The following is a 26,452-nucleotide window of genomic DNA, read 5'->3' on the forward strand; positions in this document are numbered from 1 at the left end:
TTGTTTGAAGACGGCATTTTTGTCGAAACCCTTAAACTGGAGCCAGGGGGATCCTCCATGTCAACACCATCATATTCGCAAGGAACGTGGCTCTCCACATGCACTAGACGTGCATCAATTTTATCCACACAAAAGCACACGTTTCTTAACATTCTTTTAACATCCTTTAAAGAGGTGAAAATGTTGTACTTCTCCACCTGCTTATCCCTCAGAACCAAGCCTAGTAGTGTCTTCATTTGCCAATGAAGCACTACTGAGTTTATATATTATTTCTTCGTACCCTTGGTGTTTCTAGGGTCCAACACCCATCCTGACAAATCCTCCAACAACTCAGAATCTGAGGGAGACTTCCTTTCCTCTCCAACTTTAATCTCAATCTCCTAGGTTCCTTGGTGTGTTTAAGGCAGAATTGCATTGAAGTAAGGAGTCACAGAGTCATGGGCAAAGAGCCTTGCCTCTCTCTATCCCGACTATGCTCTACCATTGCCAACCCTCATACTCCTTTGCCTCTGCCTTGTTGACATCGTCGAGTCGCGAAGTGACACTTCAATTTCACTATAGGGGCTTACCCTACCTGCAAATGAACACAAGGACCGACTCAACCCACCCTTAACAAAACCCTGATAACAAAAAACTACATTGTTGTAGTAGCACCAGACGTAGGATTGAAACTTGGACGAAGACCCACCAGAGAAGGTGGAGGACGACACTTCCTCAACCACAACCTTTCCTCCCTTAACCATTGAACAAGAATAACGCCACCCATGGACCAAGAAACTACAGTGTCCAAGGAACCACATACATAAATCCACTTCCCACCCGCAACACCAACCTAGACGCCTAAATAAACCTACCTAGACCAACCCTTGCCAAGCTTTCTAGCGATACCCATAGCCAAAGAGAAAGAAATGATACAAACCCCGACGTCGAGCTACCCCAACAATCCCAATAAATTTTCCAGAATTCAAGAAACAAAAGACACATAGAGATTGAGACGCCTAACCCTTGAGACCTAATTTACCAGAGCAACAACACAAGAAGCCCACAAAAAACAGAGGGGAGACCAGAGCGGGCGTAAATAACTTACTAAAATAGAGCTTCAACGAACACTTTAAAAAATCGGCCTCCACCAACTAACGAGCCCTAGTTGCGTAGACAACCACCATGTTCAACCTCCAAAGGACAAGAGCATTATGAGTTTCTCTCCATCCTGCCCAACTCACCGCTTCCCTCCACACTAGAGCTTCTACCCACACTACCTTCACCTGCAAATAACTCCGGGAACCCGAGGTCTTCCTCTCGACTCCCACTCACTCTTCATAAATGAAATTTCCAGTGCTCCAAACCAAAACAAATAACCCCCACCAACTTTTGCATGTGAGACTCCAACCACGTACCATCCTCATTAATGAATAATTACAAGCTCGAGAGTGGTGGTGTTGCAGATCCATTTGGGCACATCACTCCATCATCCAGATCAGTGTTTTAGGGCTCATCAAATCCTAATTTTAGTTGCTACATACCCTAAACAAGTCACCCTTTTGAATGCCTCCTTCCCAGGCAGTTTCATGACTTGAAGACATCCTGAAATGACCTCTAAAGGGACCAACGAAGGGATGCCCATGTAAGGGTGCGCTGTAGAGAAGTTGAGTCCATGCTAGGGTGCTCTGTAGAGCACTTAGGCCCTCTTTCACCTGCGCTGGGTGAGATTGAGCGAAATTCACATAGGGTTTGGGGAATATTCTTATCTCTTGGAGTCATCTAGAAGTTTCCCTCACTTATCAACTCCTATGAGCTCGAAAATGGATGAGGAATGAGTTAAGATGCATCCTATCCTCTCATCCCTTCCTCCATGGAACTAATTCTAAGTATGGAAGGCCATTCAATACCCCCATTTATGACATAACCTCCTTCATCTTCCTATAAATTGAACACTCATCTAAGTGATCAGGGGGCTGGACTATGTTGAATTGTAAGGAGATAATGTTGCTATGAGAATTGACTTTGAGACAAGTATTGTTATGCTACAAGTTTGTCATGCTTTTGATGTGATGTGGATGGGATCCAAGCTAGAGGAGTGACTTCGAATTAGACTTGATGGTTGTAATTCCTTCTTCTATTCAATAAAGTATTTGAACCTTTTTCCCATATGTTTATCTTGTTATATGATGCTTATATGTGTGAATGTATCTGATTCCATTTACTTGTATTCAATAGATCTTTTGCTTTGATCGGTTCTTTGTCTTTTGTTGATGTTTATAGGTACTTCTCAAGCATGTTAAGTATGGGAAGGAGCAACAGGATCGACACAAAGGAGACAAGAGGAAAACAGAACTACAAGTAGGTCTTCTCATCTTCTTTGTCTTATCTATTGCTTATAGGAAAATGCTAAAGTGCTTTAAACTGTTGTTCTAGATATGGCTACTTATCTAGGGAATTAGTATTTATCCATAGATACCAAATTCTCCAAAACAGGTGGACACAATGCCCTAGACCCTATATCGATAACCATAACACCCCATCAAGGTACTTATTTTGTATAATTAAAAAAATTACACATTAAAAAAATTGATCTTTCTTTTACTGTAAAAAAGATAATCTTTCTCATTATTTAATAAATCTAAATTTAGAGTAAATTTACAATCATTTATATACAATTATTTATTTTTATTTCATCAATTTAAGTTTTTTTAATTTTTAATATTACTTTATTACTTTATAGACCAGATGACATTTTTTTCACAACTATTTTTCAAGTTAATTTTAATCAAAATCGTATAGAGATTTTTAAAAATTTGAGTTTAAATTGTTTAATCCCAAGGCAAACCTGTTAAATCCATTATCCATTCAAAAATCTATTTTAAACAATAAAAAACTTGAAATTGTATTGCCATATTTTGGTAAATTTCGATGAAAAAAATTATTTCATCTATAAATTAGACTACACCTATAAATATTACTTTATTTTCCTTCGTAACAATATCCATCTTGTACTAAATTATAAAACACCCCATAAATTTGAAAAAAAATAAAAAATAAACCCACATAAATTTGAAAAAAAAGAGAGGATAACCCATTTACGTCCTAGGGTTCTAACACCCTTCCTTGGTCATTAAGTCTACGCGTGCACAGGAGATTAAGGCTCGCCCTCTACTCAAACGATGGAGACTACACGACGGGAGCCTAGCAAATTTGGAACCATTTCCAGAAGGTTCATGAACGAAGAAAGCCCGTCCATATAATTGGCCTCGGCTAGAGGTTTCCTGGTGGGTCCCACGTAAAAAATGACGTGGCAATAAAGTGCAAAAGCTCCTCGCAAGTGACCAGGAACTACGCGTGGAATTTCGATCGCAACTCTGGGTAAAACATTGTTAGGGAGATACCAGAAGTTTTATTGTTCCCCGCCCCACTTTCCCCACCTTCCTTTCTTAGCCGGAAGACTTGTGCGGTCCAGAGCAAACGGAAAATAGGATTTTCAGGCATTTTAAATTTGTAGCCATCTGATGATGACAGACGCGTGTATGGACGGCGCGAGGATTCCAGCCACAATTTATCTGAATTTTTATAAATGGCGAAAATGAAATTTATGGGAATTTTGGAAATTCGCAGAAATAATTCATGGCCAGACTTTGCCCCGGAGATAACTCAAGGCTGGGCTTTTCGCCTTACACTCTCTCTCTCCAGACTTGGGCAAAAGAAAGAGAAAGGAGATGAGCTGTCCATCAAGAAATGGGCGCTTTTGTGAGAACTAGAAAAAGGAGCCTGGAGGTCGCAGTGGAGGACCCCTGTTCTTGTTGTTATACTTTGGTTCTCGGAGGCTTCTGAGCTCGAAATATACCGGAAAACCGAGGATTCGCCCTCCGAGACCTTGTTCAAGAGGTTCGAAATCGTCCGAGGGGGATGATGACCGTTTTTCGGGCCTGATTTGGAGAAGTCTGGGCCACACTTCCTCAAGCTTCCTGTTCTGCGGATTTGTTTTCGGCGGTGGAACGGTTTTGACTGGTCTCTGCGACGGATTTGGATATTCTGGAGACAAATTTCCTTTTGTTTCTCTTTCTGGAATTCGGAGCAGTGTTGAATGGAACTTTACTGTATACGAAAACTTGTTTGAGCGATCAGCGAAGGTTTGAGCCATTTCTCCGGTCGATTTGGAATAGTTTCAGCTAAAGTTTGGCTGTATTTCATTCGGATTTGCATTAGATAGAAACGCAGGTTTTGCAAGCTCTAAGAGGCGCAGATCGGGGCGTTCGAAGAGATTCGCTCTATAGGCGAACCGTTAGCAATCTGCTTTCTGTGTTCTGAAACTTATTTGATGTGTTTCTGTTTATATTATGAAGCCACTGTGGAAATCATGGTTTTCTCCGTTAGTTTTTCGGAACATCCATTTCTCTGAAATCTCAGGAAAGTCCTGGTGGATTTGGCAAAAGTGACCGAAATTTTGCTGAAAATTTACCGGTCTTTGAAAAGTCTGCAAATTATGTTCTTCAGTTAGCTATCAGCTAATCTGTAACCGGCAAAATTTCTAGTTTGGAGCAGTTTACCTTTTGCTGGAAGTTTAGTGGTGTTATTTACTGATGAAAACATGGTTTTTCGGTCTTTCCAAGCTTCGGCGTCTTGATTTTGATCATTTTTTGAGGGCGGCCAGCGGAACCTCTCCTGTGTAGAAATCTCAATGAAAAACTTTCTTTGGCCGTGTCTAGCGTGCTCCGGCTTTCTAATGAGCTGTTCTACAAGAAACAATAGGTAGACGCTAGCATTTTATTCAACTATTCAAGTTACCGGGATCTTATTAGTGTTGCCTTCATTTCGGAGAGCAGAGTTGAGTGGTTTTACTCTGTTGTGCATCTCATGGCTTCTTTTTCAGCCGTAGCGGTTCCTCAGGTCAGCAAGCTTTTTAAAACTGTAATTTTTATATTTCTTTTTGTATTCCTGCTCAAACAAGGTTTACAAGAAGTTTTCTCTGTTCAAAACAATATTCTGGAAAGCTTTTCTATCCTCAAGATTTTCCGGTCCTTTTCTCACTTTAAGTTCACAACTGCTAAGCTCAAATAATTTTCTTTGTGGACTGTCTGAAGATACGGATTTCAGTTAGTTTTTCGTTTGAATCGACACAAAATTTTATTAAATATAGAAAATTTGCCTCGACAGGCACAGTTTCAAGCATGTTTTTACAAATTTCACCTTCAAAATGTAATTTCGTCCTGTTTCTCTTATTTAAATGAACATTTTTTAGTTGAATTTGAATTTCTGCTGGCCTATTTGATTGAAAGATTTTTTAATCACATTTTCTGGGTGAACGAATTTTCCTGATATTGTACCCTTTTCAATAATCTCTATTTCACAGACTTATTCAGGTTACAGACCTAATCACATTTTCTGGGTGAACGAATTTTCCTGATGTTGTACCCTTTTCAATAGTACTCTATTTCATAGACTTAATCAAGTCACAGGCCTGTGTGTACTGCCGAATTTTAATAGCAAATATTTTCTGTGTAATTATAATTGTGAATGTTTTTATTTCTGTGTAATTATAATTGTGAATGTTTTTAACCTTTTTATAGGAGGAAAGAACTGAAACTGTCGCAGACCGTCAAGGTATTGAAAACAATGGTGTACATTATTCCGAACAAAGCAAGTCCCAATCTATCAGATTTCCAAGTGACGAGGTCTCTTCGTCAGGAGATGAGTTCACCACAAAGGTAAGATTTTTCCGTTCTACTTATGATTCAAGATGGACATCTTGAGTCTTGTTTAACTTAATCATTGTTAGATTATCTATCTAAACTTCCTTATATAGCTTGAAAAAGGCGGTATCAAGCTTTCTTTTGCAGCCATAAATTATTCTGCATGAATTCGTGCACTTACTACTGATATGTCCCGATTTAAAGCTTTGATTGCAAAGGAAAGAACTACGTTCTGCCTGTAGAATGGGTTTGGTTTCAATTTGTGAAGCGAGGCAGTTGAGTTAAAAGCTTAATCAATTCTATTGATTTTGTTGCCTTGAATTAAATCCATTCAAATTGATTGATGTTGGTCATGAAATATTGCTTAAATTTCAACTTTCAATGTGAATGCAGAGATATGAATTTTATATGATGTTAATGTCGCTTGCAATCAGAACTTATTCGGGAACTATTTATTATCTCTTAAGGGGCAAGGCAAGGGAAACTGTATAGAAGTGGGTTGTAAGCTAAAACTAAAGTTGCATGCGATCTGATGTTTCTTTGAGAGTCTATTAATGCCTCAATAGGTAAGCTGCTGATTTTACTTCGGGAATTCTTGTTGTTATTGGCCTGTGTGTTATTGTAATCATTCATCTTAATACTAAATAGGTATACATTTAGTCGCAAACTTGGATCCATTAGGTTTAATGCTCCTTCGGAGATACTTACCAAGATTGCTGCAAATAGATAAAAATGATTAGGGCTGAGAATTGATTATTGATTTTGTTGGTGTGACATTCTTAAAATAATTACATTTTTAGAGAAGCCAAACTCCTTCCAATTTCATCCTTGCTTGCTGCATAGAAATAAAAATGATTAGAGCTGACACAATTGAGTATTGATTTTGTTGGTGTGAAATTCTTAAAATTATTATATTTAGGCAACCCAAACTCCTTCCAATTTCCTCTTTGTCAACATGTATTTAATTCCAAACCTGGCAGTTTTACTTTCTGTTTCTTTGTGCTCTTTTGCAGCTTTATTTTCTTGAAGCGGCTTGAACAAATTTGTACTATGTAATTTTGTTTGGCTTCCTAATAGTAAATCATAAAGCCATATAGATTCTCCAAGTTAAAGCATTGTGTGCAAGGATGCATGTCAGTATTTACAATGAGAATATTTGACTTTTGAATTTTTATTGAAGTTCGTTTTCGTGCCTAGCCTCAAGCTTAACTTAACTATGCTTTTTTACAATATTTCCAGTTACACATTTTTTTTCTCATACGCATTTAGTTAGATGTATTCTTGCCTGCTTTCCTTCTTTAGAATACCATATTTTTGCGGTATCTTGGGATGCATGTAAATGTTTTGTAAGTAATATTGTGACAATCTTCTAGAAGAAAGCTCTAAGGATTTTTTTCATTAAGCTGCGATTGTTTGCCAACAGTTTTGATTGAAACTCATTTAGTAATGTCAACCATGTTTATTAATCGCATCACTGTGTTTTAACCAAGACTAAGTCGTCTTCTTGATTGATAGGTTAGAAAACCCTATACCATCACAAAACAGCGAGAAAGATGGTCCGAAGAAGAACATCATAAGTTTTTGGAAGCATTGAAGATGCATGGCCGTGCATGGCGGCGAATTGAAGGTAAAACATCATAATTTTTCGCTCTTAATTTATTACATTTTAATCCATGTCTTAGTAGGATGTATGACATGGACATGGCTTCCCCTTGTCGTTTGCCCTCTTGTGTTTTGATGCTGGTTATTTATGTACAACATGTAACAGATGTTTCAATTTTCGTCTTATCAATTATGGGTCCTAAATAGTAAATACTAATACTTTGCTTCCTATTTATGGCCCCTTTGTCGTGCTTCACTTTCAGAGCATATTGGTACCAAGACTGCTGTCCAGATTCGAAGCCATGCACAAAAGTTTTTCTCTAAGGTCCCCTGCCTTCTCCTATCATTATCTATATATAATGCTTATATTTTATCTCAATGAATTTTTCAACTTGTACAACATGACTTGCATAAGCTATTACATAAACTGAAGCACTTTGTGAAGGGAATGGAATTCTACAGAAAAAATCATGATTCATAACTTTTTGTGTATAATTGCTCTATGATGGATAATGTGGGTGTTAAATTTGAAATACCTTTCAACACAGTGTTTTAATTTCCCAGTCATACTTTCAAATTCTTTCTTTAAAGGTTGTACCTTTGGTGGCATGAATGTGGCTGGTAGATATAGGGACCATGTAATGCTTTTATTCGAGGTACTTTGTTGCAATCCACACGTGATGCAAGGTTGGTAATATATTATGAAAATGATCTTTCATTGAACTTTGGATAATTTAGGCTGTGGCATGCAACCATACTTTTGAACTTTGGATACATGATGCAAGGTTGGTAATAGATTATGAAAATGATCTTTCATTGAACTTGGATAATTTAGGCTGTGACATGCAACCCCACCTTCCCCCACCCCACTCTCTCTGTCCCCACACACACATATAAGCTTGGCTTATTTAATAACTTTCATCCTTGATTATATATTACAAATGATTTGTTTTATGACAGTGATTGTTAGAGAGCAGTTAATAATTTCATGCAGTCAGTTCTGTTTCTGGATTTGAGTTTCAATTACAAATATTCCAAGTCATGGTTAGAGAATGATTATTTACATTTTTTAATAGCTACTTTGCTAAATCCTTTTTGAATAAAATGCCTGTTATTATTTTTTTGAACTTTTTGCCAGTTTGATTTATTAAATGAATAATAAGATAATTTCAAGTCATGGTTGGAGAAGGATTATTTACTTTTATTGACCACTATTTTTCTATATCCTTTTTGAATAAAATGCTTGCTCTTGTTTTTTTTTTTTTTGGCTTTTTGCCGGTATGGGACTCATGCCTTTGGTCCATGACCTTGTTTTTTTTTAAATTAGTTTGCTGTGAATACATTCACAAAAGGATTCATCCTATGTACATCTTATTGTTAATATCCTTGTCATCATTAAAACATACACAAAAATGATAAAATACTCAAACGAGATTTGAAAATCTCTGTTTAGGCTCTCATATGGATGAGTTATTGCTTGAAAGTGCCTATGGCTATGGTCCTAATGGTTAAGAGCATGTGTTTCCTCCTAAGAGGTCACAGGTTCAAATCCAAAAGGAGGTAGAGTATGTATGCCTTTGTAGACTTTAGCAGTCAACTCGCTGCGCGAAGGTGGGTCCCTTGTCCCACAAACAAGGGGTCTCATACACCAATTTAATGTCTGGATTGGCAGAGGCCCAAGACTTTAAAATTGCATTATTATTATTAGAGAATGCCTATAGTTATGATCTTTCATGGTTAGCACCCTAACTTAAGGCATCTCTGGATTACTCAGCATGAATACACTTTTGCTGATGTGCATGTTCCACTGCACTTGCAAAATATCAAGATAAACTAGAAAAAATATTTTTCGTGAGTTCCAGATTTGCTGTCTAGCACACTGCATAGGTATCACTCTAGAAGCTTTCTTCCTTGGCCTTTGAGAACAGGTTTGTTCAAACTGAGTTTTTTCATATCATTACCAGTCAACTCTAAATGTACAAAACTTGTACAAATGAAGTGAACTAGTACGTATTATCGAGAGTTCAAACATGTGCAAAGTTGCAAATAAGGTGTTTCAGGTCTATAACCATGTGGATATCAAACTTCGTGGACGGATGATATTTTCTTGATATATTGGGAGTGGCCATAATATCCTCTGTTGCCTGTCAAAATGCTTATTGATGGGAGTTCACCTTTTGATTTACATTTTGAGCTCACTCATATATGAGCATGATCTGGATACAAGTTCTAGGGAATGCATTTGGGCCCTATTTTGGGGCTTTGGTTTTCCAGCCCTTTATGAAAATATCAATGTTAATGGTATGTATTATGTAGGGGTAAGCTTTAGCAATTCCAGCCAGCAAGGGAAATTCATTAGGCTTTCGATCAGTTATTATTATGCCCTTTCACTTTTTTATTTTTGAAGGAAATAATGTTCTTTGATCTCTTGATTTACCCTTGCTCCTAATTTGTCTACACAGGTCTTCTTTCTATATGGATCGCCCATGGTGGAAAAATGTTTTCTCATATACTCCCTGACTGCTATTCTTGTCACAGTTAGTTTCTCATGGCGTCTGACATCTGATGGTTGATTTTTGGTATTGAGTCATGAGTCACGACTAAGAGTGCTGTTGAGTATTTTCTCATGGATCAATATATGAAGCGTCATTTCTTGCCTCATGTATTCTCCTATATGCTTTGAGTTACATGGTAAAATTCGTTTGACACCAAGTTCATAATGTATATCTGATCATAATATGGATATGGGTATTAGGGAATGCATCTGGGCCCTATTTGGAGATTTGATGTTCTAGCTCTTTATGAGGCTTTCAATGTTAATGGTATGAATTATGTCGGGGCAAGCTTTTAGTATTTCCAACGAGCAAGGAAAGCCATCAGGTTTGCCATCAATTATGCTCTACTTTTTACTTTTGCTAGAAATAATGTACTTTGAACACCTGATTTACCCGTACTCCCAATTTGTCTAGACTCTGCACTATTTTTCTTTCGTTGTGGATCATCCATGCTGGAATTTTTGTTTGTTTGATGCTTCCTGACTGTTATTCTCATCACTGTTAGTTTCTCATGGCATCTGATGTATGGTGGTTGATTTTTGGTATTCTAACAATACTGTTCTCGAGCCTTTTCTTATGGATCAATTTATGTTATTTCATTCTTGATATATTCCCTTGGACGCTTTGAATTACATGGCAATTTATCATTTGACACCAAGCTCACATTGGATACATGTAACTGTTGTTGGGCTGGACAATTAACAAAACAAATACAGTAAATGGTGCAAAATTTGCTTTTAAGTTTTAACCAAAAGATTTATACAGAAAAAAATCAATTTAATACTGTTTGATGAAATATCAACATTGTCATAACAAACTCAATATGAAAACTCAATCGGAGTGTTTGACATTCCACAATCCAAATATATAAATACTAAAAATTTAATTTTCAATTATAAATGTTAAAAATAGGATCAACATTGAAGAAATATGATTGACTTTTCAGCAGTTTAGGCACTTCGTCGATTTGACTATGTAGATATTCTTCATCATATAGCTCAGCATTTTATTTATTGAAGTTTCTGGGCATGTGTTCTTCCTTTTTCATCCAGTAGTAAGTTAGTAACCAAGAATAGGCGTATTCTTCCTCTGAGAAATAACTCATCTGAAAGTACCTTTTTTGACCCATTGAAGATTATATAACCTTCGTTTTACCTAGGCTGACCTATCAACTATCAGAGGTCATAGAAAAGTGCCAAAGCATCTAAACTCTCCAAGGAGGAGATCAAGACTACCACGAACGTCAAAAAAATTAGGATACAGAATCAAGAGTTGGTGGAATAAGCACCCATCATATCCTAGATATGTTCATGTAGAATGGTCTTCATTTCGTTTGTGTAGATCCCAAGTGCCAAACAAGGTGGGGGGATTGGGGTGCCCCTGTTTTACATTAGTCAAAAGGTGCCTGATGGCAGTGAATAATTTCTCAGAAATTCTGATTTCTTTGAGCCTCTGGAAGAGAGACTGACAGGGTGCAGAGTGAAAAGCTTTTCAAATGTCTACAAAGCAGCAGTAAACTATGAAAGATCGATGTCATGCCTTCTCAATAATACATGCAACGTCGAGGATCATTTTCCAGTCTTGGATGATTGACACACCTCGAAATCAATGGTTGGTCAATATAACCAAATGTGTAGATAAAGGTTAGCAATTGTGAAAGTAAGTATATAAGGTCATGCAAAGTGTAAGGGTTAATAGTATGTAAGTATATCTAGTAATCTTTAATATGTCATTATTAGGGCTTATAGATATATATATATATATATAAGCTTAGAAGCTCTATTGATTAGCAAGAAAAAACATACATTATACTGTTTCCATCCGCAGTCTGCCACTGGGGAAACCAGACTAGTAGTGGAAGGTCTTTGGTCCAAAAGTTTACATGGCCAACATAAAAACTATGGCAAAGCCATGGAGTAATAAAAGAGACTGTAAACATATGCAATCTGAAAAAACTAGAGACACAAAATATCAGTCTATCTGCCTATACTGCAGTTTTAAAAACCGTTTTGAAAAACCGGTTACCGGTCAAACCGGCCGGTTAGCAAGCTGGCCGGTCCGAACCGGCCAAAAAACCCGGTTAGACCTTGCCTTTCGCCGGCCCTAACCGGTGAAAACCGGCCGGTTTAGGACGGAACCGGCCGGTTTGTATCAAACCGGCTGGTTCCGTCCTAAACCGGCTGGTTTTTGGCATGCCCACCGAATCATGCAAAAAGGCGTTGGTGGTTTGTGGTTTAGGGGTTTTGGGGGGGAGGTAAAGGTATTTTCCCTCCAAAAACACCCTCTCCAAGCTATAAGAGACCCCTCTCACTCTCATTTGTCTCACACAACTGATTTGGAGTGTTTGTGAGTTTGTTTGTGAGCTTGGAGAGTGGAGTTTTTGCTGAAGTAGTCATCTTGGAGTTGGAGTTGGAGTTATTTTGGAGATAGTGTGTAGCTGTCAGTGGAGTTGCCATCTTCAAGAGGAGGCTAAGGGAGCTAGTTTGCATTTCCAAGTAAGGATTTGCACTTGATAATTCCTCATTTGAGTCTGCTGTCCATGAATTTTTTTTGTGTTATAGACTTCTCACATCTATGATCTATCATGTATGCTATAAACTCTCTAGCTCTATGCTATCAAATTTTGTAGCTTGAGCCTTGCATGTGCATTTGTTTTCCTACATTTATCTTTGGTTTTCCATTTTGCTTAGCTGCAATTTTTTTTTTAAATGGCAGATTTCTTTGCAAATTGTTATTATTTCAAGCAAACATGGCTCCAAAAGGAAAGGACAGTGCATGGGCTCATTGTGATGTAATTGATGGAAAAATGATATGCAAATTATGCCATAAATCTATTGGAGGTGGGGGTATTCTTAGGTTGAAACAACACTTGGTTGGGATAAGAGGCCAAGTAAAGCCATGTGATGCACCAAATGCACTGTTAGGTCCTATTAGGGCAGAATACATTTCCAAGCTTGAAAATTTTTATGAGGATAAGGCTAGGGAGAAGGCCATCCAAGATGACATTGCAAGGAAGAGGGAATTATTTGAAGCCATGAAAGAGAGTGGGTATGATGATTATGAGATTCAAGACTCCACTTCTATCCCTTCCACCAATGACCCCTTTCACTATGTTCATCCTTCTATTGGCCAACCATCAAAAGGAACAAAGAGAACAAACATCCAAAGTTATTTCTCATCTTCTGCCAACATTGCCTCTTCTAATCCCACTTCCTCCCAGCCAAGTTCTCAACCCACTTTGGATCAACATTGGAAAAGACAATGCAAAGAAACTTCTCACCAATACATTGCTAGATGGTGGAATGATTCAGATATCCCATTTGATGCTGCTCGCTCACCTTATTACCAAGCTATGTGGGACTCTGTTATAGCTGCAGGAAAGGGCTTCAAAGGCCCTAGTATGCATGACTTGAGGGGAGCTCTTTTGCAAAAAGAGATATCTTCCATTGATGAGTATTTGGTTGATTTTAAAGATTCATGGCTCAAAACAGGTTGTTCCATTATGTCAGATGGATGGTCCGATGGAAAGAACCGCACTGTCATTAATTTCCTTGTTTCTTGCCCTCAAGGAACCATGTTTTTGAAATTAGTTGATGCATCTGATAAGGTAAAGGATGCAATCCTTCTATTTGAGCTTTTGGATAACGTTATTCAGGAAGTTGGGGAGCAACATGTTGTGCAGGTCATCACTGATAATGCCTCAAACTATGTTCTTGCTGGAAAGATGGTTGAGGCCAAATATAAGACCATATTTTGGACTCCATGTGCTGCACATTGCATAGACCTCATGGTTGGGGATATAGGCAAAGTGGACTGGGTAAAAAACACTGTAGAGCATGCCAAGTGCATTACAAAATACATTTACAACCACTCATGGGTATTGAACCTAATGAGGAAACACATTGGAGGCAAAGAGCTTGTTAGGCCTGCAATTACGAGATTTGCAACTCACTTCCTCACGTTGCAATGCCTCAATGGTCAACATAAAAACTTGCAGAAAATGTTTTCCTCTGATGAATGGTCTGAATCTCGGTGGGCTCGTAGACCAAATGGAAAAGACACCAAAAAGAAAGTGTTAGACATTTATTTTTGGAAAAGGTCTGTAGAGCTTGTGAAAATTACCGAGCCCCTTGTTAAGGTGCTAAGGTTGGTGGATGGGGAAAGATTGGCCATGGGCTACATTTATGAAGCTATGGATCAGGCAAAGGAGCAGATACGGGCAGCTTACAAGGACAGGTTAGCTAAATATGGCCGTATATGGGAGATCATTGATAACAGATGGAACAATCAACTCCATCGTCCTATACATGCAGCCGGGTATTTTTTGAACCCAAGGTATCACTATAAAAATCGGCTAGGAGATTAGCATGATGGGGAGGTCAGAGCTGGATTGATTGATTGCTTGGAGCGCATGGTCCCTAGCCATGTAGACCAGTTGGAAATACATAGACAACTTACTATTTTCAATATGGCAAGTGGTACTTTTGGCAAAAACTTGGCAAAGATGGCAAGAGATGTGGACCAACCAGGTAAGCAATTCCAATTTCCATTTTGTTTTTCATTTCAAGTTAAAATTGTTTACGTTCTTGAATCTTTACAATTCAAATTATAAACTAAGTTACTAATTAATGTCTTTTTCTTTGCAGCACATTGGTGGGAGTCATTTGGTGGCCAATGTCCTCAATTGCAAAGGTTTGCAATTAGAGTCCTCAGTCAAACTTGCAGTGCTTCAGGTTGTGAGCGCAATTGGTCTGTTTTTGAGCGCATACACATGAAGAAGAGAAACCGTTTGGAACAAAAACGGTTAAATGATCTTGTTTTTGTGCAATACAACCTTCGACTGAGGAGGAACCAAATGATGAGCAAATCACCTGATCTAGATCCCATTGTGTTGGACGATATTGATCCAACATCAGAATGGGTGGAGGAGACTCAAGATCCTGTGTTTGAGGCTGATTTTGATATCGACATGGCTTTAGCAGGGGATGAGGCAGATGATGTGGCGACATTAGAACCAGGATCAATAGCGGCATCAAGGAAAGGCAAGGAACCAATGGAAGGCACTAGTCATGCAGGTCGACAAACTCGTGCTTCCATTAGGTCCACTTCTATTGTCATTGGTGGCATTGATACTGAGGTTGCAGATCAGGCTGAGGCATCCTCAGACTCTGAACCAGATGATGTCTATGTAGCTCCTGATGATGATCCTGTGTTTAGTAGTGGTGATGGACTTGATGATTGATCATGTGTACCCTGTAGACTTGTAGTAGGCCAATGGCCTCATAGCTTGCATCATTGTTTTTGGACTTTATAGGCCATTTAGAGCCTCATTTCTTATGTATTTTGCTATTTTGTCGATGATATGTATTGTACTCTGTGCCATTTTGATATATTCACCTTTACATGGTATATAAATGAGCAAACTTTGCATATTTTGTCTCTATTGGCTTGGAATCATGGTTTTACATCTTAAAAATAGTTTTGTTTCATTAAAAATTAATTATTTAATGTATTTTTTTAAAACCGGTTCGTTTAGACCAAACCAGTCCCGGTTAGACCGGTTCCGGTCGGTAAACCGGTTCATTAGGTGGACCGGTCCAGTCACCGGTTCCGGTTTTAAAAGCATTGATACTAACAGAGATAACCATCATATAACTAAGAGGAGGTAGACAGGTCTATTGGCATTGCAGGGGTATGCGGAGATGCTGGACCTTTTCCTTTGGTGAGTAGAGCCTCAATTCTGGTGAGTGCATGGCCATGTTGCGGTGCTCCAAGGACATCTGCCTATTTTTTGCTTGAAGGATGCTTAGTTGCAGTGAAAAATCTTGCTTTTATTGTCTTCCCTATCCTCCAAAGCCTTGCCCAGGAGTGTCTTAATGTGTCAGTAGAGTTCCACTGTGCACAAATGCTGATTTTTCCAGCCACAGGTGTGGTCGGGTTCTGGAATCCAATAAGCACAGAGAGTGAGAATGTCGTCATTTGTATGGGAATCTCTTTCATGCATAGCATCAGTAGCAGCTTGGTTGACTAAATGCTGATTGTTTTCAGGGATAGTGTCCCAGTATCTGTGCGCAAGAGATTGGGCTCCGCAACAATCCTGAGAACTTCCTTCTCCCTTGCCAACAGAGCCTTGTCTGCAATGCATGCGCTATTGGGGCATAGTGTTAAGAGCTAGCTGCCGAGGTACCAAGCTAGGAACAGGCTACCAAACAGACGGAAAGGCTACAATGGGAGGAGACGAGGTAGTGCAACAGGACATAGATGGCCAGCAATGAGGAGGAGCACAGAAAGGTTCAAGAAGCCGCTGAAAGTGTGAAAACGTCATGAGACGGTGACAGGGTTGAGTAACCAGAGTCCCAGAATGAAAGGATTGCTCAGGAGAGGCAGTCGCATAGGGAAAGTGACTAAGACAAAAGGGATTTTACTATGTAAATATATTCAATAAGCTTTAATATATCATTAAAGGGCTTTAACAGTTTTTGAAAGGATTTACAATTCTCTAATTCTACATTCGACTGACATGGAATAAAAATGCCATTGAATAAGGTAATATGAGCAAAGTGTTATGTTCGGTGTTATCCATGTGAAATGGGTGTTTTTCAAACTCAAAAGGGGTTTTGTATTTGAGATTATAATAGTCGGGATTTTATGGTGTTGGAGCCTAACGAGCAGCTTTGAGTTGATTGAAAACCATGATGAGTCAGCAGATTACTTCAACGTTAGTCTCTCCATCAAAATGCCACCCACATATATGCTTGATCCCATAGCTACAACATTCTATGAGTATCATTAGATCTTTGCTCCTATTATAACAATTGGTTGCTTTGTCTTAGCATATGGTGGACCGAAGGTTCGTTCCTTTATGAAAGGAAGCTACTTATATTTAGTTGTTTTTAATGAAAGTATGTCTTCAACAAATGTATTTCTGGTTTATGTGAGTGTCAATAAGTTTGAGGCGGATTTTTTGCAATCACACTAAGATGATATCAATGTTGCACTAATTGTTATCGGGATTAATTCGGCGCGGGGAAAAAATCGTTTGGTACAAAAATATTCATTTTTTTCAATTTTTTTAATATCTAAACCATCTACAAGATAAAATAAATACATTGACACATAAATATGATACAATAACTAATATATAAGATGTTTAATATCATTTCTAGTGCTAAATCACACATAATAGTGAATCATGACTTGAATAGTAAGTCTTGACTCCTGAGTCCCAACTCAGCCTCAAAATATCAACAAAAAATATAATAATGTATGTCATATCATGAGTCATAATGTCATATACAATGAAATGAACCAAATAACTAAAGTCTAATACTACTGATTTCCTTTGCCCCTCTAGATGTAGATGTCGGTGGAGTTGGCAGTAGACTCTGCTGTGCTCTAGAAGCTGAAGAACTAGAAGCTACAAGAGGTAGACCACGTTCTCTACTTGTGACAGGGGTAGCTTGGGTCACCTCCTCTTCATATATATATATATATTGGTTTTTATCCTCCACGATTTTTCCCCAAAAATCACGATTTTTATGAAAAAATCGGCAAAAAAACCCCGATTTTATCTTCTTTTTGAAAAAATTGCGATAAAATGATTTGATCGCGATTTTTTGGCGATTAGTGCAACACTGGATGATATGCTATGATTGCATTAGTAAGTTAGATTTTGTTCATCTGTAATAACTGTTGAGGAAATTCTGCGAATGTTTGTAGCTAACAGTGTGCACAGTTCACAGCTCATCTTTCAGGGCATTTGGAAACTCTTAAGATGTTTCCCATTAGCCTTTGGCACTAGTGCTATGAATTTTGGCCATTGCCATGCCACCCAGCTTATGTGGCCATGATGAGCCCCACTTTTTCAGGGGTCTAAACATGTAACACTCTTGGGGTGAATTGAACCCTGGTTGCCGTGGGTGGATATCACCAACCCTACTTGGCCACTAAAACAAGCTCCTGGTGACCTTTCAGGTCCTTTGGAATTAGTTTCTAGATCTCAAAACAGGGATTTGAATTTTGTACATGCTTCTAATGGATGAGTGGACAGTAACAAGGTTCTATTAAATACATGGTATAACTAAATGGCTCTACTTTAGTCACTTTGGTATTGTCGAACTTGAAAGTATTGAGCAAATTGAAATAAAGAATCTGAAACAGTTAACCAGAAAATTGTTTGAGGAAGTACATTTTAGAATCATTTTTTTTTTATTTTTTTCTTATTGAACTCAATTTTATTTTTGTCCTAGTGAACACAAAAAATATGATGGATTAGTTGAGTTACATAGTCACTCCAGGCATGTTAAAATGATTTTTGGTCTTATGCCATGGGTGGCCTCATGGAATTTAAAGGTTAAATCTTATCCAATGAACTCATCAGCAAAGGCTTGTTTTAAGCAGAAAAGAATCATACAATAATTTAAGCAGGCTCTCATGCTGCTTTTGATAGTGCTGCCTGTTATTACTGCCGTTGTAGCTTGTTCATGGTCGTTTGCTCACCTATGATCAAGCAAGTCTGTCATAAATGCATTTGCCTCTGTCTGTCTTTTTTCTACTTATAAGGGGTTTTTGTATTATGCTCTCTTTTGAAATTATGCCTGAAAGGATTTTATCTGATGTTTGAAAGTAGTTGCTACTTTTTTTATCTACACATATTCTGTACAACAACTATTTAGATTTAACACCGGGGAATATGATTCAAGAAAATTGCATTACATGGATTTGGACCACATGAGGTTTTTCCATCTCTACATATGGTTCCTCGCTGCGTCGCGAATTCAGGGAAGTTGATTCTAGAAATTTTTGATGTGTTTTGCAGTTGGAAAGGGAAGCTTCAGCAGGAGGTGTACCCATGGGCAAAGCACAGGATATCAGCATTCCTCCACCACGACCTAAACGAAAGCCAAGCCATCCATATCCTCGGAAGGCAGGCACTGCTAGTCAAATTGGTCCATCAACAAATGAAGAGGAGAACAGGTCACTATCAGCAGTTTCATCTGCACCTGACGGATTGTGTGCAGGTTCCAATCTAGGTGGTGAAACTCGGAAGGTACTTTACAGGACAGGACCTACTTAAAAATATATAATTTGGGTTTGTTTCTGATATTGGATTGTAGCAATGCGCTTGTTGTATCTACACAGCAAACTTCCTTAGACCATATCTTATTTTCAATTTTGTCATCAATAGTTATTGGTAAACTAGGCAAACTGTAGGCTTCCAGATAGGAATGAATGTGCTTCTCTTTGCTTTTTAATTCTTGAGCTTTTATTCTCATGTTCTTTTTTTGATATTTGTGAATGCAAGGAGATTAATAAGCCTGATGTTCTCTTTACTAACATGACAGAACGCAGCATTTGCTCCATACAATGCAAGACTGGGACCACTTCAAACACGTGATAACATCAACTTGCAGGAAACAAATATGGAATCATCCAGTACAAGCATTTCACCATCAAGTCTCAAGCTATTTGGCCAGACGGTTTTAGTTCCAACTAATGAGTCAGGCTTAGATGTTAATGTTAAAGGAGCTTTCCAAGAGTTTACATCTCATAAGAAGGAGAGACACTCATTAGATGGTCAAATTCCTGAGAGTTCAAAGTTGGAAAAGATGAAAGGATCGTTGCATAATGTTGGTGTGAAGGCTAAAATGAAAGTAGTTAAATCTGAGAATGCCTCGGGGGTGACATCCAATATTCCACCATCAGACTCAGGGACCAGTATGCTCGAAGGTAGTGGTGAATCAAATGCAAATCTGCCCTGCAGGGAAATCCATACAGCACAGCAGGACTCGGATGAGCCGCTATCTGAACTGGATAACAACATGAATTCCCTTTCTAGAGAGCATCAAGCCTCTGTTCCTATATCCATTTATTCGAGACATATTCCAGTACAAAATGTTGAAGGAGGGGCAGAAGAATGTGTGGCAATCAATACACTGAATGGTAACGGGTCATTGTCTGACACAACTGGGAAGATGAAGGCAGATGTTCAAACTTCACAGCTAAATGTTTTTCCACCATTTCCTGGCATGCCAGGTTCTTTCAATCCAGCATACAACAATTTGGAAAGATTTGGATGTATTCCAGGATTCATCGCTCCTGGCACTGCTCCCAATGGTTCTTTCCCACCATGGCATCTTACCCCATCAGCAGCCTTGCATCATCCAGCATATGCTGCAGCAACACTAGCGGCAGCTGCATTCTGGCCTGGGTTGGTCTCAGGGGCTTCTCCAGTGGCAACAGGAGATCCACAGCCACCAAGAGAAGGGAAGAATGGGCATTCATTTGGTGAAGACACAAGTGCAATGGCAGCAGTTACAGCAGCCACAGTTGCTGCTGCATCAGCTTGGTGGACCTTGCATGGTGCCATTCCACCACCTTTTCTCCATCCAGGTATTTATGGTCCTGTTGTAGCAGCAATGGCTGCTGAAGCTGCAGCTGTTGCAGCTGCAGCAGCAGCTTCTGGAAGTTCTTCACTTTTATGCAAGACAGAACCTATAAGGGAAGCAAGAAAGCATGAGAAGATGATTACAACCGAAGAAGATGGTGAGATATTAGATGCAATGCCTGCCAGTCCTTGTGCCAATACTAAAGGAAAACTAAGTGTGGAACAATTGGATGATGGCATACCAGGTTTGTCGTGTCCCAAGTCTGGACATGCTGATGGTTTGCCAGAAGTTTTACCATCAAGTTCAGATCCCAACATAACTAGCTGTAATGAAGAGTCCTGTGATGTAGAAATGCAGATAGAGAAACCAAATTGTCAAGTGGAAGAACAGGATGATAATGCACTTTGTATCAACTTGCCCAATGGAGAAACTACAAACAGTAGAAAGGTTATAAAAGAAAGGTCATCAAGTGGTTCAAATACACCTTCAAGTGCTGACCCTGAAGTTGATCCCTGTTTGGGGATGAACACTGAAGTGAAGGGCAATAGTGAAAGGGATTTTGAGTTTAACTGGGTTGGTAGTGGAAGTTCTGATGCAGGAGGAGAAGAGGCATTGGCAAATAAAAGGACTGATTGCATTTTACCTGAAACTCTGGGTAAAACTGAAAGAGAGAAGAATAATTTATCGACAAAACAGGATGGGAAAATGGATTATAATGGAAATTATGTTAATAAAGATAGATATCAGAGTTATGGAGGAGATGCAGCAGGCCATCGATCTAAGTCGGGAGGGCATCTCAATGAAACTTGGAGGGAAGTTTCTCAAGAGGTTGTTGCATGCTTGTTGACCATCAATATTATTTCTAGTGAAGATATTTTGTAGGAAAGCTTTGACAAATGCATAACCATATATTAAAATGCTTTCAGATTTTATGAAAGGCTTGCAATAATTCATACTGCATTTTAATATTATATTAAGTAGGCACCGCTTTTCTGTTGCTCCTTTCCTGACTATAATTGCCTTCATTGTATTGGTTTTTCAGGGTAGAATTGCATTTGAAGCATTGTTTAACCAAGATGTCTTACCTCAGAGTTTTTCTCACTGTCAGAATCTAAGGGATCAAGACAAAGTTCCTAAAGTTAGCAGGAAATCTTTTTGCAATGATGCAAAGCAAAAACCAAGCAAAACATCTAGAGACGAAATACAGGATGATGCCCAAAATATGGTAGTAAACCAGAAGCAAGCATGCAGTGGTGTACATGCAGAAGATTGTTCTTGTGCCCACAAAATTGCTTTGAAAGCAGCTGGTTCACCTACTCAAGTTAAAAAGATACAGGACTCAGAAGCTACAGACAATAATTGGTCATTTGAAAAGTATGGAGAATCTGAAAGGAGCTTACTGCTAAACAAGAGGGTAGCAGTAGATTTTAAACCATCCAAATCCTCAGTTATCTCAAGTTCTGGGAATTTCAGGTCTGGACGAGGCTTTGTACCATACCAGCGATGTTCTATAGAAGCAAAAAAAAACAGGTTGCATACAAGACCCACACAAAACTGTCAAGATGACGAAAGAGAAGGAAAAAGATTGCGCTTAAAACAAGAAGTGGAAGAGGGATAGAGAAACACTGATTTCCCTTTGTAGCTTGCTTTAATTCATCGAAGGCAGGTTTATTGATTCTTATTCAAAAGGTGCCAACGAATCTTACTGTAGTTTCCAGACAGCATCAAGTGATATGTCTGGACTCTGTACGTTATTGTTGTCACAAGTAACCATCTCTCGAAGATAACCACTCATCGGTATCACACCTTCAAACACTAATATTTTCAGGGACTTGATATATTGGCCCTTATCACCTTAGACCTGATAGCAATTCAGATCTCAACTTCTTTCAAACCTCTTTTGTTTTTCACCCCATCTCAGCTGAGGCAGTGCTGCTGCCATGTCGGCAATCTCATTTTCTTATGTCTCAGAGGGGCCAGCTTGCAGACCTCCAGCTTGTGCATATAGGTTCTGTAACCTGGGAGACTCATTGCACATTTGATCATATGGGATGCAAAGGGACAAGGGCCAATGATGGCACGAATCAAGCCCTAAGGATATGGATATGGATGTGTTCATTCATACACAATCAAGATGTGTATGAAGAGCAGCAGGATGAACGACCTACATAGAAGGTAGAATGTCACGAGAGACCTTATCGTTTCTCAAATTTGAGATTGGTGTATTCTATAAATGTAAGTGTAAAATATTTGAAAATAATGCAATCTTTTTGCCCTCACACTAATGAGCATTGTGATTTGTTGGTTCTTTTAACTTCAGCTAAAATGGCAGTCCATACATAGGCCAAACAAGGCCCTCAATTTGTTAAGCATTACAAGAACTTCAGGTAGATTGAATTTTACATTTTTATCTGGAGATTAAACCTTAATAATAGCTTTTGCCTTAACATTTCTCCAGAGCCGCTGAATGAAAAAGAAGATTAGATTGTTAAATTAAGCAACAGTAAGCACAACTCATACCCAATTTCCTGCACTCTTCAGTTACATGTGCAGGAGTTAGCCTCTTCATCCAAACACATTTGCATAAAGGTATATATTATTAGAGAGTATTTCATACCAGTAATTTTTCTTGTGTCATTTTGCTTTGATCCCAAATAACAAGTGATGTTTTTCAAACCTTTAACGCCAAATTGCAAAACTCAATGAGGTTGGAGTGGTTGAACTCGGTTTTGGTGAAAATATATGCAGTAGAGAAAATACTTAAATAAAATGAAGTATAGTTAATGCTGATGAGCCCGTCAAAAAACTCTAAACCCAGAGTTTTTAGATGGGCCCATCAGTCCGACCCGTTGAGCCATCAAAAGGTCGGTGAGTACTAGTGGGTTAGAATTTGAGTCAATTCTGGATAACTAGGACAGATTTTTTATTCTGACCCAAGTTTGACTTGGCACTTTTGAAGTGTCGTGATGCATTGATCTTTTTGAAATAATTGATTCAAACCTTGCCAAACGTTAGCCATGGCCAATCACAATATGCATCCAATGGTCAAATATTTATGTGCTAGAAACAAACTCTTTTAATAGTTATATTCTCATATTGTGATTGATTAATATGAAGTTGGAAAATTGAAGAATAGAAAGTTATTTAATGGTATCTGGGAACTCTTTTAATAGTTATATTCTTATATTGTGATTGATTAATATGAAGTTGGAAAATTGAAGAATGGAAATTTATTTAATGGTATCTGGGATTAACTATGAGCTGTATTAACATAAGAAGAATATAAATTAATTCTCAACCGAAGAAGATAAATGAATGAGCCTCACACTTACCATTGATTGGATTGCTTGTTGATTGAACAAAAAAATTATATCTGATAGACTCGTCTACCACGGAGGTATTAAAACAAATCTCACATTCTTTATCTTCTTTTATGAGTCTCGCTACAGACTTTACCATTGATTGGATTGCTTCTTGATTGAACAAAAAAATTATAGCTGATAGACTTGTCTACCACGGAGGTATTGAAAAAAATCTCACATTCTTTATCTTCTTTTATGAGTCTCGCTACAGACTTTAATGGCATGGCATGGTTTAAATAATTGTGAAAAAAACGATGTCTTTTTATTTATGGGATGTTTTGATTTGGACTAAAAAGCTATACAAACCAATTGCATTTTAGTAAATATTATTTTGTTTTGGATTAAAAATTGTATTACTTTTAGAATAGGTTATTACATGAAACGCTGAGAAATTTGGATTGATTTGTCAAACCAAATCTAAATCCAAAACCGAAAGACAAACTAACTGGAGACTAAATATGCAAATACATGTACTGAGATTTCGGTCTTTGAGGCCAAGAATGGTCATGTGGTTTTCTGAAGGTTTTTTCTTCTTTCTTACGAACATCAATCCATCACGAAAAGTTTTCACCTAAGTCACCTGACACGGGGATTCGGGACACGTAGGATTCGGGATTCGTGGTGTCGGATTCGGGACACGCTGACCCCCGGAACAAGACACGTTAGGACACGTTATATATTATTTTTTTATATATATATATATATATATATATATATATATATATATATATATATTTAAAATATATATATATCTTAAAAATTAGTTATTAGCATATTTCTTACACAAATTTTAATTAATGATACAAATTTATTGATTTCAAACATAGATCTTCATCTATAGCTATTAGCATGCATAGTACATACAAAATTCAAATAAATGTCAGTGGTACTGGTCACATAAATGATAAATGATAAATCTATTAAAAATTTAAATCATGATTCATAATTCATAACTGAAAGACAACTTACAACTACAAGATAGTAAGATAAACACACTGACAACTGTAGTTTTCTCATTAAGTCATCAAATCAAAATCTGTTACATAGGTAGTGTTGGTGCAATGCCAATGGCAAATAGAAATAGAAAATATAAAACAACTATAGGTATACAAGCCTCAGGCCCTCAAGGCATCAATCAGCATCAGAATCAGCATCACTGTCCCCATCATCATGGTCCCCACTGCTCTCCTCTGCATCCTCCTCCTCCCCTGTATCCATAGTCGCCTCTGCATCTGCTGGTATGGAGGTTGAGTCATCAAAACTAATAGGGTCTAGCACTGGATCACCGAGATCCATGTTGGCCAATGCCAACTCAACAGTGGTGTCCAGACCCATATCTTCAGGAAAGACATCCCACATCTTTGTCTTTCCCCTCAACCACTCTTCCCTCTGCCTGTAAATAAGACGAAGGTTGGTGTGCACATACACCATTGTCTCTGCCCTGGACTGCTCAAGCCTGTTCTTCTTCATAGTATGCAAATTCCCATATGTGCTCCAATTCCTCTCGCAACAAGAGGATGAAGTCACCTGAGAGAGGAGCCTCATGGCTAACTGCTGAAGAGGACGGCTTGTTGCCCCATGATATGCCCACCAAGAGTAGGGCTTCTTAAGCCCCCTATCTCTAATCACATCATAACCTCCAAACCGACCAGTGCCAGTGGAAAACTCTGCAAAGGAATCCTCCACCTCAGCAAGCAATGCACTATCCTGATAAATCCGCTGAAGCGCCTCTTTCCTCCCCTGTGAGATTTCACCATCCATGTGAGGAGGGAATCTGCGGGAAGGTCCACCATTCAGCCACTCATGGCTGTAGTATTTGGGGTTCAATGAGTGAGCCAAACAATGTAAAGGTGTACAATTCTTGTCCCATCTGCGGACAAGAATATCATGTATGGTATCGCAGAAGGCCTCTGGTGATGTCTCATACGGGGGGCACTCACTCTGTAGAATAATGCTCCTCACAGACTCAATCATGGAATCCCATCCCTCATAAACCTCTCCTAGGATGGGTTTGTCTGTATCTGCAACTCGAAGCAAAGAGATGATAGGGTCCATGATCCAAATAATTAGATCTACCCTCTCCCACCAAGCATCATCTAGTACCGTGTCCTTCACTCTTTTAGAGGCTGCCTGATCTGTCTTTCTCCAAAAAGACCAAAACTCAGAAATAACCATGGACCCAAGAGCAGTCTTGACCTCCCTCAACCTCTTCAACATCATGAATGAAGATGCAAACCGTGTATCAGCAATCTTCAACAATGATAGATTGCTGTACTCCTTGTAGATAGTGAGGGCATTTGTATGATTTTGCACAAAGTTACGGATATGTCTTGCATCCTCAATAATGCTTCCAATCCAAAGCACATCAGAAGCAATGGATTTCAGTGCTAAGTTCAATGAATGGACAATGCAAGGTGTCCAAAACACTTGTGGATATTTAGCTTCCACAATCATGCTAGCCGCCTTGCAAACAGGTGCATTATCTGTAATGATTTGCACACAAGAATCAACACCTACCTCTTCAATAACTCTAATAAATAACTCACCCATAAATTGTGCATCCTTGTATTCGCCAAGTGTATCCACTGCTTTCAGGAAAACTGGACCATTCAAGGAAGACACCATGAAGTTGATGATTGGGTGTCGTGCTGGATCTGTCCATCCATCAGAAACAATGCTAACCCCAGATGTTGGCCATGATGCCTTAATAGGCTCGAGCATTTTTTGCACCTCTTTTTTTGCCTTCGTCAACAATGTGGTTCTCAGCTTCTCTGACCCAGGAGGCACATACCCTGCTGGAGCCCCTTGAGTTAGAGCTTGGCACATCTCAACAAATAAAGGTGAACGTGCAACATTAAATG

At 38.6% G+C, this 26,452-nt stretch overlaps 2 protein-coding genes across 9 annotated transcripts; both read left to right on the top strand.

Moving 5' to 3' along the window:
- The first annotated feature begins 3,487 nt into the window (after window positions 1–3,487).
- LOC149147587 (protein LATE ELONGATED HYPOCOTYL-like) lies at window positions 3,488–22,508 on the top strand. 7 transcript variants are annotated; one of them, XM_089438822.1, is made up of 7 exons: window positions 3,488–4,881; window positions 5,562–5,699; window positions 7,200–7,311; window positions 7,550–7,611; window positions 18,660–18,890; window positions 19,186–21,057; window positions 21,272–22,508. In XM_089438822.1, exons 1-7 carry the CDS (start codon window positions 4,849–4,851, stop codon window positions 21,845–21,847), a joined length of 3,024 nt encoding a protein of 1,007 aa, XP_089294948.1. In that variant the 5' UTR covers window positions 3,488–4,848; the 3' UTR covers window positions 21,848–22,508. The 7 variants fall into 7 exon arrangements, with proteins under 7 accessions (XP_089294948.1, XP_089294950.1, XP_089294952.1 ...); XM_089438824.1 differs by lacking the exon at window positions 3,488–4,881 and adding an exon at window positions 6,119–6,250; XM_089438823.1 differs by lacking the exon at window positions 3,488–4,881 and adding an exon at window positions 6,078–6,250 and having other exon boundaries at window positions 5,564–5,699.
- On the top strand, window positions 10,173–18,717 carry LOC149147588 (uncharacterized). 2 transcript variants are annotated; one of them, XR_016262389.1, is made up of 2 exons: window positions 10,173–14,370; window positions 14,488–14,611. XR_016262389.1 is itself a non-coding variant. In XM_089438830.1 (2 exons), the coding sequence occupies exons 1-2, from the start codon at window positions 14,253–14,255 to the stop codon at window positions 15,081–15,083; spliced, it is 714 nt and encodes a 237-aa protein (XP_089294956.1). In that variant the 5' UTR covers window positions 10,173–14,252; the 3' UTR covers window positions 15,084–18,717. The 2 variants fall into 2 exon arrangements, 1 of the variants encoding a protein (XP_089294956.1); XM_089438830.1 differs by having other exon boundaries at window positions 14,488–18,717.
- Window positions 22,509–26,452: the final 3,944 nt, after the last annotated feature.

The sequence above is a fragment of the Pinus tabuliformis genome, chromosome 9, assembly GCF_031772625.1.
Source record: "Pinus tabuliformis cultivar Carrire ecotype Pingquan chromosome 9, CPIR1, whole genome shotgun sequence".
Lineage (NCBI taxonomy): Eukaryota > Viridiplantae > Streptophyta > Pinopsida > Pinales > Pinaceae > Pinus > Pinus tabuliformis.

Coding starts and splice junctions, on each gene's coding strand:
- LOC149147587 (XM_089438822.1), top strand. CDS start 4,849: ATGGCTTCTTTTTCAGCCGTAGCGGTTCCTCAG. Junction 4,882..5,561: donor CAGCCGTAGCGGTTCCTCAG/GTCAGCAAGCTT, acceptor ACCTTTTTATAG/GAGGAAAGAACTGAAACTGT. Junction 7,312..7,549: donor TGCATGGCGGCGAATTGAAG/GTAAAACATCAT, acceptor CTTCACTTTCAG/AGCATATTGGTACCAAGACT.
- LOC149147588 (XM_089438830.1), top strand. CDS start 14,253: ATGGTCCCTAGCCATGTAGACCAGTTGGAAATACATAGACAACTTACT. Junction 14,371..14,487: donor AAGAGATGTGGACCAACCAG/GTAAGCAATTCC, acceptor TTTTCTTTGCAG/CACATTGGTGGGAGTCATTT.